A 13,956-nucleotide genomic window follows, 5' to 3' on the forward strand; every position below is an offset into this window, starting at 1 on the left:
GTTGTTTTAATATAGTATGCAATGGTTTGCTTCAAATGGAGGACCAAAATATTCAGAATAAAGTGATCTCACCTTGTTAAGAAGGGAATGACCAAGAGGATTTAACTTCAAGCTCCCAAATAAGTGGTTGCAACACACACACACACACACACACACACACACATATATAATGGAAAAACATATATGTTTTTTCATATATATATATATACACACACACACATATATATATAGCTGCCCCTCCATATCCATGGGCTCTGCATCCATGGATTCAACAATGGATGGGAGGAAAGTGGGGAGGAAGGGAAAAAGAAAGAGAACCAGGGTGCAAATCAAATAGAACAATGATAGGGCCAGGTGGCTGCCAGTTTGTGACTCTTGCTTTATGTCAGCTTCTTAGTTTCTGTCTTTTCCCAGCAATTCAAGATGTGTTTAAGAACTTAATTCAAGGTGTACTTGGAAGTAGATCAAATGCAGGTAGAATTTCCATTGCCTTGTCAATTCTTTAAATCTAACCATACAGTTTTTATTGAGCACCTAACATACACAGTCTATCATTACATCACACACACAAATGAAATACATTAATAATTAGTTACATGAAACAGAGAGATACAAATTCCATAATGGTCAAAATGACTCTGAGATACATACTTACATTTTAGCTATTTTAAAAAATATCATCAAATATAAAGAGAATCACTTTTTACTGGAACACTCAACATCTATAATTCACTTCTAAATGCAGAAGGTTAATGGGAAAGTTCCAGAACATTAGTCACCATTTTGTTAAAAAGTAGCACTTCTAGTGGCACACCCCTGTAGTCCGAGCTACTCCGGAGGCTGAGGCAGGAGGATCATTTGAGACTGGAATGTCGAGGCTGCAGTGAGCCATAATTGCACCACTGCACTCCAGCCTGGATGACACAAGACCCTGTCTCAAAAATAAAAGTAAAGTAGCACTTATAAGCCAAGTGCAGCGGTGCATGCTTGTAGTCCCAGCTACTCCTAGCTATCCTGGAGGCTAAGATGTAAGGATCCCTTGAGGCCAGGAGTTGGAGACTGCAGTGCCTATTATTGCATCTGTGAATAGCCACTGCACTCCAGCCTGGGCAAGCCAGACCCTGTCTTAGAAAAAAAAAAAAAAAAAAAAGTAGATCTTCTAAAAGAATGGAAAGGAAATCATTCTGCAAACCTTTCCTTGGAGCCAGTTTTGACCTGTGAGGCTTCTGTTCCTATAAAGGTTATCTATGACACCCACTACGCCGCATCCAAGTTTATACCAATTCAAAAAGGGGAAAGAAGTCTGCAGTCTTGTTAGCTGATTAGGTGAGAAGACATGATTCAACCTGGCTCAGGTTGGCAATTGCTCATGGCTGCATTTAATAGAAATGTTAAACAATAAGCATTGCATCCCCCTCCCCACATGGGACTCACATCACCTTAGTCACTCTATCTCCCCCTTATTCTCAGCCTCTCTCGACATCGATTTCTCTCCCCAGTCTCTAGTTTTTGCACACTTAAGGTACTCCTATTTCTGTTTCCATTATTTTTCCTGCTCTTAATCAGGACTGAGACTCTTTAAAATTTTTAACGTCTCTGCTATCCCAGAGATTCTCCATACCCCTTACACTCTCATCCCAAGCACCCCACCCTTACCCTTGCCCCCGCCCCATTCGGGAACCCGGACTTCTCCCCATTCTCTATCATGGTAGCCCCCGGTCTAAGACGCCCTTAGCTTTCCCTTCCCCACGCCTCCCCCCCATCCCTCCCTAAGCTGGCAGGCAGTCTCAGCCATTCCAGAAATTGACAAAGAAGTTGCAGAGGGAGTGCCACTTCTCAGCGCAGTAGGTCTCCGTGAGCTCCGCGTTCCCATCTAGCCCGTCGGGGTCGGGCCCGGTCCCCATGGGTCGCTCCTCGTTGGGGACCAAGGCCGCCTTCCTCTTGCCCCCGTTGGTCTTCCTCTCAGAGGGGTTTTCCTTCGGCGGTGCGCTTTGGGGTGGCGTGGTCCCAGCGGCTGGGCCGGGCGCACGCTCCCGGGGCCGTCCCCGGCTGCGGGCCCTGGGCTTGGACTCCCCCGCGAATCCCGCGGCGGAGGGGCGTGCGGGCGGGGACGTGCGTGGCACTAGTCGGAGCTCGGCACCGTGGCCCTTCTTGCCCGCGCACAAGCGGGCCTGGAGCGGCGTGGGGTCGTGACAGGGCCTCCGCTTCTTGCGCAGCCCGCCCAGCACCTGCTTCCAGAAGTGCGCGCGGCGAGCGGCGTAGGCTACGCAGCGCTGCGGCTCCCCGCGGTAGGCGCACTGGTGGCGTGCTCCGTCCGGGCTCTGGCAGCGCAACGCCAGCTCGCTGCCCGCTGCGGCCCCCGGGGCGGGAAGCAGGAGCTGCCAGCTGCACGCGTGCTGTTCGGGGCTGAGGAAGCGACCCGAGGAGCCGCCTGTGGGCCCAGGGACCGGCTCCACCACGTTGCTAGCAGCCCCCTTTTCCCTCCGAGCAGCCGCGAGGAGGCAACCACTCAGCAGCAGCAGCAGCAGCGACGGCGACAGCGACGCTCGCAGCCTCGGAGGACTCATGCTCCGCGGTTTCCGCGCTCCGCTCTTCTCGGACCGCGTCTGTCGGGGCTGGACCAGGCAGAGAGCATTCCCTGGACCTGCGGACAGAGGCAGAGACAACACCAACTGAGCTAGGCGCAGCGCTTTGCCCAGACACATGCACCTGCGAACTACCCTTCGCAGACTTTCTGGAAGCTGCAGCCTGCGAGGAGACCCTCTGAGGAGCTTTCCTGGGGAAACTGCTTACTGTCTAAATAATCACTTTCAAACCATGTATGCATTGAGATTTTCTTCCCCTTGCAAATACGATAGCAAAACGATGCGTGATAATTGCCCCCTCTACCCCTTCCTTCGTTTTCTCCCTTCTCCAACGTCCAGTAAACTATCTAGAAAATCATTTCAGATGATTCCTTGGAAACATGCACTTTACTACACTTTGAACTTACCGAGTTCTGGGAGAGGCGCCAAAGCCTTATTAGGGTAGATGGAACGACTGCACAGGGGAGTAGTCTGTTTTAGCCGGCTCCTGTGAATGAACGTGGTATCAATGGAACAGAAGAGGCCTACCCTTCTTCGCCCCTCCCAGATTTCTCTCGCTCTGGGAGACTTATCACCGCCGCGCTTCTCTCTCTCTCTCTTTCTCTCTCACTCTATCTCTCTCTTTCTAGATGGATGATGGAAGCTGTCCTGTAGCATGAAATATAAATCTTGTATTTTGCTTCCAATGTTTAAAGTAATCAGGCAAAATTAACCAAGTTTTTATCCAAAAAATAAAAATTAAACAAAAGATGTAAGTTTTAAAAGTTAAGTAAAATGAAACAAAACAAACTTCAGTATTCTAAACTAGACATTTTTTACACAATTATTTACATTCTATTTCTCATATTCTGAGTTCTATATTTTCATCTATTATTTCCAGTAGCTTTTCTTATCCTGACTCTCAATCTTAATAATTGTTACTACTAATAAAAATATAATATCTTAGTTTATTAACATACAATAGTGCCCAGCAGTTCACCCAGGAGTAGACATTTGGGCTTTTGATTATTTTTAGGTATTATAAATCAATTATAAATGTCCTCCAAAAATTAGAAGTTTAAAAAAATTATTGGTATTATAGTAGTCGAAAGGTAAGATTACCAATTGAAATGGTATAATAGCTAAGAATGCGAGACTAGCCTGGCCTGGTGAAACCCCGTCTCTACTAAAAATACAAAAATTAGCCGGGCGTGGTGGCAGACTACTGTAATTCCAGCTACTCGGGAGGCTGAGGCAGGAGAATCACTTGAACCCGGGAGGCAGAGGTTGCAGTGAGCCGAGATCGCGCCATTGCACTCCAGCCTGGGCGACAGAGCGAGACTGCGTCTCAAAAAAAAAAAAAAAAAAAAAAAGAGAGAGAGAGAATGAATGTGTTCTTGGATCTTGAAAATGTCACATTTAGGCCGGGCGCGGTGGCTCAAGCCTGTAATCCCAGCACTTTGGAAGGCCGAGGTGGGTGGATCATGAGGTCAGGAGATCGAGACCATCCTGGCTAACACGGTGAAACCCCGTCTCTACTAAAAATACAAAAAACTAGCCGGGCGTGGTGGCGGGCGCCTGTAGTCCCAGCTACTCGGAGGCTGAGGCAGGAGAATGGCGTGAACCCGGGAGGTGGAGCTTGCAGTGAGCCGAGATCCGGCCACTGCACTCCAGCCTGGGCCACACAGCGAGACTCCGTCTCAAAAAAAAAAAAAAAAAAGAAAGAAAGAAAATGTCACATTTAAGCAAAGCTGCTTTTTTTGGAGGCGGGGGGGATTGTGTGTGCGCTTAAGTTTCTTTGTTTTGTTTTGTTTGTTTGTTTTGAGATGGGTGCTCACTCTGTCGCCCAGGCTGGAGTGCAATGGTGCTATCTCACCACTCACTGCACTCTCTCTCACTCACTGCAACCTCCACCTTCCCGGTTCAAGCGATTCTCCTGCCTCAGCCTCCCGAGTAGCTGGAATTACAGGCGCCTGCCACAACACCCAGCTAATTTTTGTATTTTTAGTGGAAATGGGGTTTCACCATGTTGGCCAGTCTGGTCTGGAACTCCTGACCTCAAATGATTCACCTGCCTCAGCCTCTGAAAGTGCTGACCAAGCAAAGCTGTTTTTTTTTTTTTTCTTTACTCTTTTCAAAAATTTTATTTAGAAGCCTACTTGTAGAAGTTAGCATAATTTTACAGCTTATTAGAAAAATTCAATTATTTTCTCTCTGCAAACGTTATAATAGGTTAGGAATAATAGATCAGAAATGTACTATATTACAAAACAGTGGCCTATAACTATTTGTACATTTACTGTGCACCTTAAGGAAAAGAATTTGACAGTGTGCTGTACTTACACTGCAGGTAACATATTTTTATTCTATTACACAAAACCGACCAGTGGTAGTGCTTGAATTTATAAATGGCCATTAAACAGAATATTTAAACTCAGATGTATATTTAGCATGCTAAAAAGTGAAAAAAAATCAACTGAAGTTCTGTGGCTCATCAGTTCAAATGTTTCATGGCATTTTTTTCTTTAAATGAAAAATTTTGATATTGTAAAACAAATAATTTTAAAAGATAAAATTTTCTAAATTTTTAGAAATAATATTCACATTCATTTTGTCATGGGTTTCATGTGGCTTTTCTAAATATATTAATCATATTAATAAGACATTGGTCCTATACAATTTTAAGAGTCCGTCTTCAATTAAAAACTGTAACAAAAATAAACAGTATGTAAAGAGTAACAAAAAGTAAATTAAATATACTGAACTCACACAACAGGTAGAATAAAATGAAACCAAATTACATAATGGCAGGTTATACATTTTAAAGAATCTCCATCCACTTAGTCAAATAACATAGAAATTGAAATGTAAACTTACTGATTTCTGTGGGATTTTCCCCACTGGTTCAAATTGGAAAATTTGATATAAATCTAATATTTTATTTTTGTACATTTAATATGATTCAGTATAATCTGCACAGTCTCATGTATAGCTTATCAATAATGCCATCACCACAAAAAACCTCACTGCTTACTAGAAATGCTAAACACTGGAAAAAATGGAATTTTATACATTTGTTTTCTTAAATTTCGACAGATATTCTTCAAAAAGTTAAAACTGCCTTCCACAAAATTTTGTGTGTATATGGCACGAGTTGACAGCCAAAGAGTGTGAATTCCATCAAAAAGGCACTGTTAACAATACTCAGAATAATCTGACGAGTCTACATCAATGTCTGAGTAAAGAATAGGTAAGTAGACAAACCCTTATAAAAGATAGCATTATTGTTTAAATATACTATAGCTATATAAAAGCAAATAAAGTGACACACAGAAATGACCCTTAGCAAAGCTGTTTTTAAACTTCAGAATATTCCATCATCTTTTAAAAATGTTCTCATTAATACATGTGATTTTTTTAATTGCAAGAGTTTATACCTCTGACTAATTTTTTTAGACAAGTCAACATTTTCCGTAACTAATTCCCCAAGATATCAGGAATTCTTATCATATTTCCTAATATACTCTTGCATATAACATTTTCTATTACTGAACTCCTATTAGTATTATATTTGAACAATCATAGTTTCATTACTATAAAAACCAAAATACTTTAGAATTAGAAGAATGTGTTTAAATATATAGTAGTATATATTAAACATATAGTAATGTATATTGACTTCCGAAAGGAAGTTTTTTTCACTCTGGTAACATCAGAGAAACTAAATAACTTGTCCAGGGTCACACATCATTTAGTGATAAAACCACCAACATCTTTCAGTGATCAGTGATCTTTATGTTTTGTCTTTGTATTTCACTATTAGTTATGTTTTAATTATACCAGTTCAGGCTGGGCATGGTGGCTCACGCCTGTAATCCCATCACTTTGGGAAGCCAAGGCGGGTGGATCACTTGAGGTCAGGAGTTCGAGACCAGCCTGGCCAACATGGCAAAACCCTGTCTCTATTAAAAATACAAAAATTAGCTGGGCGTGGTGGTGCATGCCTGTAATCCCAGCTACTCGAGAGGCTGAGGCAGGAGAATCACTTGAATCCTGGAGGCAGAAGTTGCAGTGAGCCAAGATCATACCACTGCACTCCAGCCTAGGCAACAGAGCAAGACTCTTTCTCAAAAAAAATTAAATAAATAAAAATTTAAAAATAAAAATTAATTACACCAATTCAACTTATAATGAAAACCAATTTGTACCTATGAAGATTAGAAACATTAACATATTTCACAAATAAGAGTAGTTAATTAATACATTTCACACATGGAAGCCCTTTCTTTCCCAGAAAACTGTCTTTGTATGTGTGAAGCATGGATGAGTAGTCACAGGCTTTTGTCTGTTGCCTTGGCATTACTTTTTTTTTTTAACTACTGAACCGAATTGGTACCATTTTTTTAATGAAAGAATGACATCTTGTGGCATAATGCTCTAATTACAATAAAAAAATATTATCTGAACAGCTGTAATTAAGAGATACTCCAGAGACCATGCTTCGCTGTCACAAACATTGTTCCCAGAGTAAAAAGTAAGGGCACATAGACATATTATGCAGTAGCAGAAAAGGGGAGTTATTTTTTTTAAAAATTGTGGCATAATATGCATAACATAAAATTTGTCATTTTAACTATTTTTAGGCGTACTCTTCGGTGACATTAAAAAGATTCACACTGTTATGCAACCTTTATAGCTATCCATCTCCAGAACTTTTTTTTGTCCTCCAAAACTGAAACTCTGTACCCATTCCTCCCTTCCCCCAGCCCCTGGCAACCATCATTCTACTTTCTGTCTCTATGAATTTGCCTACTCTAGGTATCTGATGGTAGGTGTAATCCTACAGTATTTGTCCTTTGTGATTGGCTTACTTCACTTAACACAATATCTTCAAGGTTTATCTGTGTTATAGCATGTGTCTGAATTTATTTCACTTTTAAGTCTGAATAATATTCCATTGTATGTATATACCACATTTTGTTTACCCACTTAGGTTGTTTCCATACCTTGGCTATTGTAAATAATGCTGCAATTAACATGAAAGTGCAGATATCTTTATGAGGTGGTCATTTCATTTTCTTTGGATATATGCCCACAAGGGGAATTGCTGGGTCATATAGTAGTTGATTTTCAATTTCTTTAGAAATCTCTACACTGTTTTCCATAATGGCTGTACCAATCTACATTCTCACCAAGAGTGTACAATCTTTTCCCCACGTCCTTGCCAACATTTATCTTTTGACCTTTTGGTAATGGCCATCCTAACAGGTGTGGGGTAGTATCTCATAGTGGTTTTGATTTATAATTCCCTGATGATAAATGATGTTGTGCACCTTTTCATATACCTGTTGGTGATTTTCATGTTTTCTTTGGAAAAATGTGTATTCAGGTCTTTTTGCCCATTTTTAAATCAGGTTATTTGTTTTTCTACCATGGAGTTGTATGAGTGCTTGATAAATTTGGGACAGTAACCCCTTATTTGATACACGGTTCACAAATATTTTTTCCCAATCTGCCATTTATTTGTTGATTGTTTCCTTGGCTGTCCAGAAGCTTTTTAGTTTCATGTAGTACCATTTATTTATTGTCGCTTTTGTGGCTTGAGTTTTTGGTGTGATGTCCAAAACTCATTGCCAAGGCCCATGTCCAGGAGATTTTCCCCTATCTTCTCTTCTGGGAGTTTGATAGTTCCTGGTCTTACAATTAGGTTCTTTATCCATTTTGAGTTGATGTTTTGGTATAGTGTAAGATAATGGTCAAATTTCATTCTTTTGCATATGGAAATCTAGTTTTCCCAGCACTATTGAGACTACCTTTTCCCATTGTGTCTGTTGTCAAAAATTAGTTGACCATATATGTTTGAATTTATTTCTTGGTTCTCTATTCTGTTCCATTGTTCTATGTGTCTGTTTTTATGCCAGTACCATTACTGTTTTGATTACTAAAGCTTTATAATATAATTTTTCTTTTTTTGAGACAGGGTCTCGCTCTATTGCCCAGGCTGGAAGGCAGTGGCATGATCATGGCTCACTGCACCCTCAAACTCTGGGCTTAAGCAATCCTCCCACATCAGCCTCCCAAATAGCTGGGACTACAGACATGTGCCACCACACCTGGATAATTTTTTCTACTTTTCGTAGAGACACAGTGTCACTATGTTGCCCAGGCTTGTCTCAAACTCCTGGGCTAAAGCAATCCTCCTGCCTCAGCCTCCAAAAGTGCTGGGATTATAGGCTTTAATATAATTTAAAATCAGGAAGTGTAATGCCTCCGACTTTGTTTTTCTTTCTTGGAATTGTCTTGGTAATTCATGGTCTTTTATGTTTCCATACAAATTTTAGGATTGCTTTTTCCATTTCTGTGAAGAATCGCATTGGAATTTTTGTAGGGATTGTGTTGAATCTGTATATTGCTTTAAGTAGTATGGATATTTTAACAATATTAATGCTTCCAATCCATGAGCATGGGGTAGCTTTCCATTTATTTGTGTCTTCTTCAATTTCTTTCATCAATGTTTTACAGTTTTCAGTGTAATTTTTACACCTTGGTTAAATTTATTCCTAAGTATTTTATTTTATGTTACTTTTTCATCCTATCATAAATGGGACTGTTTTCTTGCATTCTTTTTCTGTTAGGTCATTATGTGTATAAAAATGCTACTGATTTTTGTATGTTCATTTTGTATTCTGAAACTACTCAATTCATTTAGTGGTTCTAATAGGTTTTTGTGAAATCTTTAAAGTTTTTAAAAATAAGATAATGTCATCTGTGATAGAGATAATTTTACTTCTTTTATAATTTGGATGCTTTTTATTTTTCTTGTCTGTATGCTCTTGGTAGTACTTCTAGTACTGTGTTACACAGAAGTGGTGAGACTGGGCTTCCTTGCCTTTGTCTTTTACCACATCTTAGAGGAAAAGCTTTCAGTATTTCCCCATTGATTATATGAAGAACTAACATATGTTAGCTGTGGGTTTTTCATAAATGGCTTTTATTACGTTGAGGAACTTTCCTTCTATACCTAAATTACTGTAAGTTTTTATCAAGAAAAAATGTTGGACTTTATTGAATGCTTTTCCCAAATCAATTGAGATGATCATGTGGTTTTTATCTTTCATTTTGTTAAATCTATCACATTGATTGATAAGCATGTTACACCAGACTTGCATGGCTAGGATAATTCTCATTTGGTCATGATGTATAATCTTTTTTACGTATTGTTAAATTCAGCTTGCTAATATCTTATTGAGAATTTTTGTATTAATATTCTTCAGAGAGACTGTCCTATAGTTTTCTTTTCTTGTGATGTCTTTCACTTAGGTATCAAAGTGAAGATGGCCTCATAAAGTTTATTTGGAAATATTCCCTCTAGCTTTATTTTTTGGAAGAGTTGTATTAAGAAGCATTGGTATTAATTCTTCTTTGAATGTTCGGTAGAATTAAGTGTGAAGCCATCTGGTCCTGGGCTTGGCTTTTCTTTGTTGGGCAGTTTTTAATTTTTTTGGTTCTTGTTTTTTTTGTTGTTGTTGGTTTTTTTTTTTTTTTTTTTTTTTTTTTTTTTTTTTTTTGAGAGTTTCGCTGTTGTTGCCCAGGCTGGAGTGCAATGGTGCAATCTCGGTTCACCGCAACCTCCGCCTCCCGGGTTCAAGTGATTCTCCCGCCTCAGCCTCCCACGTAGCTGGGATTACAGGCATGCTCCACCATGCCCGGATAATTTTGTATTTTTAGTAGAGACGGGGTTTCTCCATGATGGTCAGACTGGTCTTGAACTCCCGACTTCAGGTAATCTGCCCGCCTTGGCCTCCCAAAGTGCTAGAATTACAGGCGTGAGCCACCCCACGTGGCGTTTCTTGTTTTTTTTGAGATGGAGTCTTGCTCTGTCGTCCAGGCCGGAGTGCACTGGCTCACTGCATTGGCTAACTTGACTCACAGCAACCCCAGCTTCCCAGGTTCAAGCAATTCTTGTGCCTCAGCCTCCTACGTAGCTGGGATTACAGGCACCCACCACCAGGCCCAGCTAATTTTTGTATTTTTAGTAGAGATGGGGTTTCACCATGTTGGCCAGGCTGGTCTTGAACTCCTCACCTCAGGTGATCTACCCGCCTTGGCCTCCCAAAGTGTTGGGATTACAAGCGTGAGCCACTGCTCCTGGTTTTTTATTACTACTTCAATCTCTTTATTTGTTATTAGTCGGCTCATGCTTTCTATTTCTTCCTGACTCAATCTTGGTAGCTTGTATTTTTCTAGGAATTTATCCATTTTTTCTAGGTTATCCAATTTATTGGCATATACTTATTCACAATAGTCCCTTATAATCTTGTTTTTTTATTTCTGAGACATTGGTTGTAATTTCTTCACTCTGATTTTTTGAGTCTTCTCTTTTTCTCTTAGATGATTTATCAATTTTATTTATTCGTTCAAAAAACCAACTCAGTTTTATTCTTTCTATGGTTTTTCTGTTCTCTGTTTGTTTTATTTCTGTTCTGATTTCATTGTTTCCTCCCTTCTGTTAATTTTGGGTTTAGTTTATGCTTCTTTTTCTAGTTCCTTGAGGCATAATGTTAAACTCTATGGGATCTTCTTTTTTAATGTAGGCATTTGTTGCTATAAACTTCTCTCTTAGAACTGCTTTTGCTGCAGATATGTTGTTTCCATTGTTATTTGCCTCAAGATTTTTGTAAATTTACCTTTTGATTTCTTCTTTGATCCATTGATTGCTCAAGAGCATGTTGCTTAATTTCCACATATTTGTGAATTTTTAAAGATTCCTTCTGTTATTGATTTCTAGTTTCATACCTTTATGGTCTGAAAAAATACTAGATATGACTTTATAAGCTTGTTAAGACTAGTTTTGTGGCTTAATATATGCTCTATCCTGGAGAATGTTCCATGTACACTAGAGAAAAAATGTGTATTCTGCTGCTGTTGGGTGGAAAGTTCTGTGTGTATCTGTGAGGTTCATTTGGCCAAAAGTGCAATTCAAGTCCAGTATTTCCTTATTAATTTTCTGTTCAGTTGCTCTATCAATCGTTGAAAGTGGGATATCAAAGTCTCCTACTATTATTGTATTGCTGTCTATTTGACCCATGTTCATTAATATTTGCTTTATGTATTTAAGTATTCCAATGTTAGGTTCATATATATTTTCCTCTTGATGGATTGACCTCTTTATCATTAAATAATGACCATCTTTGTCTCTTGTGACAGGATTTGACTCAAAGTCTATTTTATCAGACGTAAGTATAGCAACCTCTGCTTTTTTTTTTTGAGACAGGGTCTCATTCTGTTTTCCAGGCTGGAGTGCAGTGGCACAAACATTGCTTACCACAGCCTTGACCTCCTGGGTTCAAGTAATCCCCCTGCCTCAGCCTCCTGAGTAGCTGGAACTACAGGTGCATGCCACCACGCTTGGTTAAATTTTAAAATTTTTTGTAGCGATGAGGTCTCCCTACAATGCCCAGGCTGGGCTCCAACTCCTGGGCTCGAGTGAGCCTCCCACCTTGGCCTTCCAAAATACTGGGATTGCAGGTGTGAACCACCATGACTGGCCTCCCTGCTCTTTTTTGGTTACCATTTGCATAGAATACCTTCTTTCATCTCTTTACTTTCAGCCTGTGTGTATCATTAAGGCTTAATTTGGTCTCCTCTAGATAGCATATAGTTGGATCTTATTTTAAAAATCTATTTAGCAACTCTATGTCTGTTGACTGGGGAATTTAGTCCAACTACATTCAAGATTATTATTAAAGGAAGGACTTACTATTTTTACTTTGCTATTTTATATCCGGTTGTTTTGTAGCACCTTTGTTTATTTCTTTTTTAATTAAAAAAATTTGTAATCCTCTGTACTAAGAGATTCTAAGATTTGTTTTCTTTCTCTTTATTGTTTTCATAACTGTTATGGTTATCATGAGGCTTACGTAAAACATCTTATAGTTATAGTCAACTGTTTTTAGCTGATAACATCTGTTGCATGCAAAAACTCTAGACTTTTCTCCTCTACATACTGTGGGTTTTTTTCTTCTTTCTTTTTTTTTTTTTTTTTAAGAGACAAGGTCTTGCTACATTGTCTAGACTGACCTTGAACTTCTAGGCTCAAGTGATCCTCCACCACAGCCTCCTGAGTTGCTGAGTTTACAGGCACATGCCATGCCCAGCTACACAATTTGTGTTTTGGATGTCACAATTTACACCTTTTTATATTGTATATTATTTAACAACTTATTGTAGCTTGTTATTTTTTTTATCCTTTTGACTTTTGACCTTATACTAGAGATATGTATAATTCACATACCACCAGTACAGCATTGGAGTATTTTGGGTTTATCTACATATTTATCTCTACTAGTGACTTTTATACTTTCATATGTATTCATGATAATTATCATCATCCTTTTGTTTATACTAGAACTCCATGGCTGGGCATGGTGGCTCATACCTATAATCTTAACACTTTGGGAGGCCAAGACAGGAGGATCACTGGAGTCCAGAAGTTTGAGACCAGCCTAAGCAAGGTGTCAAGACTCCATCTCTACAATAAAGAAAGAAATAAATATTAGCTGGGCACAGTGGTACATGCCTATAGTTCCATCTACTTGGGAGGAATTCAAGGTGGCAGTGAGTCATGATTGTGCCACTGAATTCCAGCAACAAAGCAAGACCCTGTCAATGAAAGAAAGAAAGAAAGAAAGAAAGAAAGAGAGAGAGAGAAAGAAAGAAAAGAAGAAGAGAAAAGAAAAGAAGGAAGGAAGGAAGAAAGAAAGCAAGAAAGCCCAGCACTTTGGGAGGCCGAGGCAGGTGGATCACCTGAGGTCAGAAGTTCGAGACCAGCCCGGGCAACATGGTGAAACCCCGTCTCTACTAAAAATGCAAAAATTAGCCAAGTGTGGTGGCAGTTGCCTGTAATCCCAGCTGCTCGGGAGGCTGAGGCAGGAGAATTGCTTGAACCCAGGAGGCGGAGGTTGCAGTGAGCCAAGATTGCACCATTGCACTCCAGCCTGGGGGACAAGAGCAAGACATCAAAGAAAAAGCAAAAAAAAAGGAAAGAAAGAAAGAAAGAGAAAGAGAGAGAGAGAAAGAGAGAAAGAGAGAGAGAAAGAAAGAAAGAAAGAAAAAGAAAGAAAGAAAGAAAGAAAGAAAGAAAAAGGAAGGAAGGAAGGAAGGAAGGAAGGAAGGAAGGAAGGAAGGAAGGAAGGAAGGAAGGAAGGAAGGAATGGAGAGGAAAGAAAGAAAGAAAAGAAATAAACATCTATTAGGCATTTATTGTAGGGCAGGCCTAGTAGTGATGAGTTTCTTCAGCTTTTGCTTGTTTGGGAAAAACTTTATTTCTTCTTCATTTCTGAAGGTCAGTTTTGTTGGGTGTGGTATTCTTGGCTGACAGTTTTTTTGTTTT

The 13,956-nt window shown here is 39.7% G+C and overlaps 1 protein-coding gene across 1 annotated transcript; it reads right to left on the minus strand.

Moving 5' to 3' along the window:
- Positions 1–501: 501 nt before the first annotated feature.
- On the minus strand, positions 502–2,567 carry FGFBP3 (fibroblast growth factor binding protein 3). Its single transcript, XM_001088750.5, has one exon. It carries the CDS (start codon positions 2,565–2,567, stop codon positions 1,788–1,790), a length of 780 nt encoding a protein of 259 aa, XP_001088750.3. The 3' UTR covers positions 502–1,787.
- Positions 2,568–13,956: the final 11,389 nt, after the last annotated feature.

Source organism: Macaca mulatta, chromosome 9, assembly GCF_049350105.2.
Source record: "Macaca mulatta isolate MMU2019108-1 chromosome 9, T2T-MMU8v2.0, whole genome shotgun sequence".
Taxonomy (NCBI): Eukaryota; Metazoa; Chordata; class Mammalia; order Primates; family Cercopithecidae; genus Macaca; species Macaca mulatta.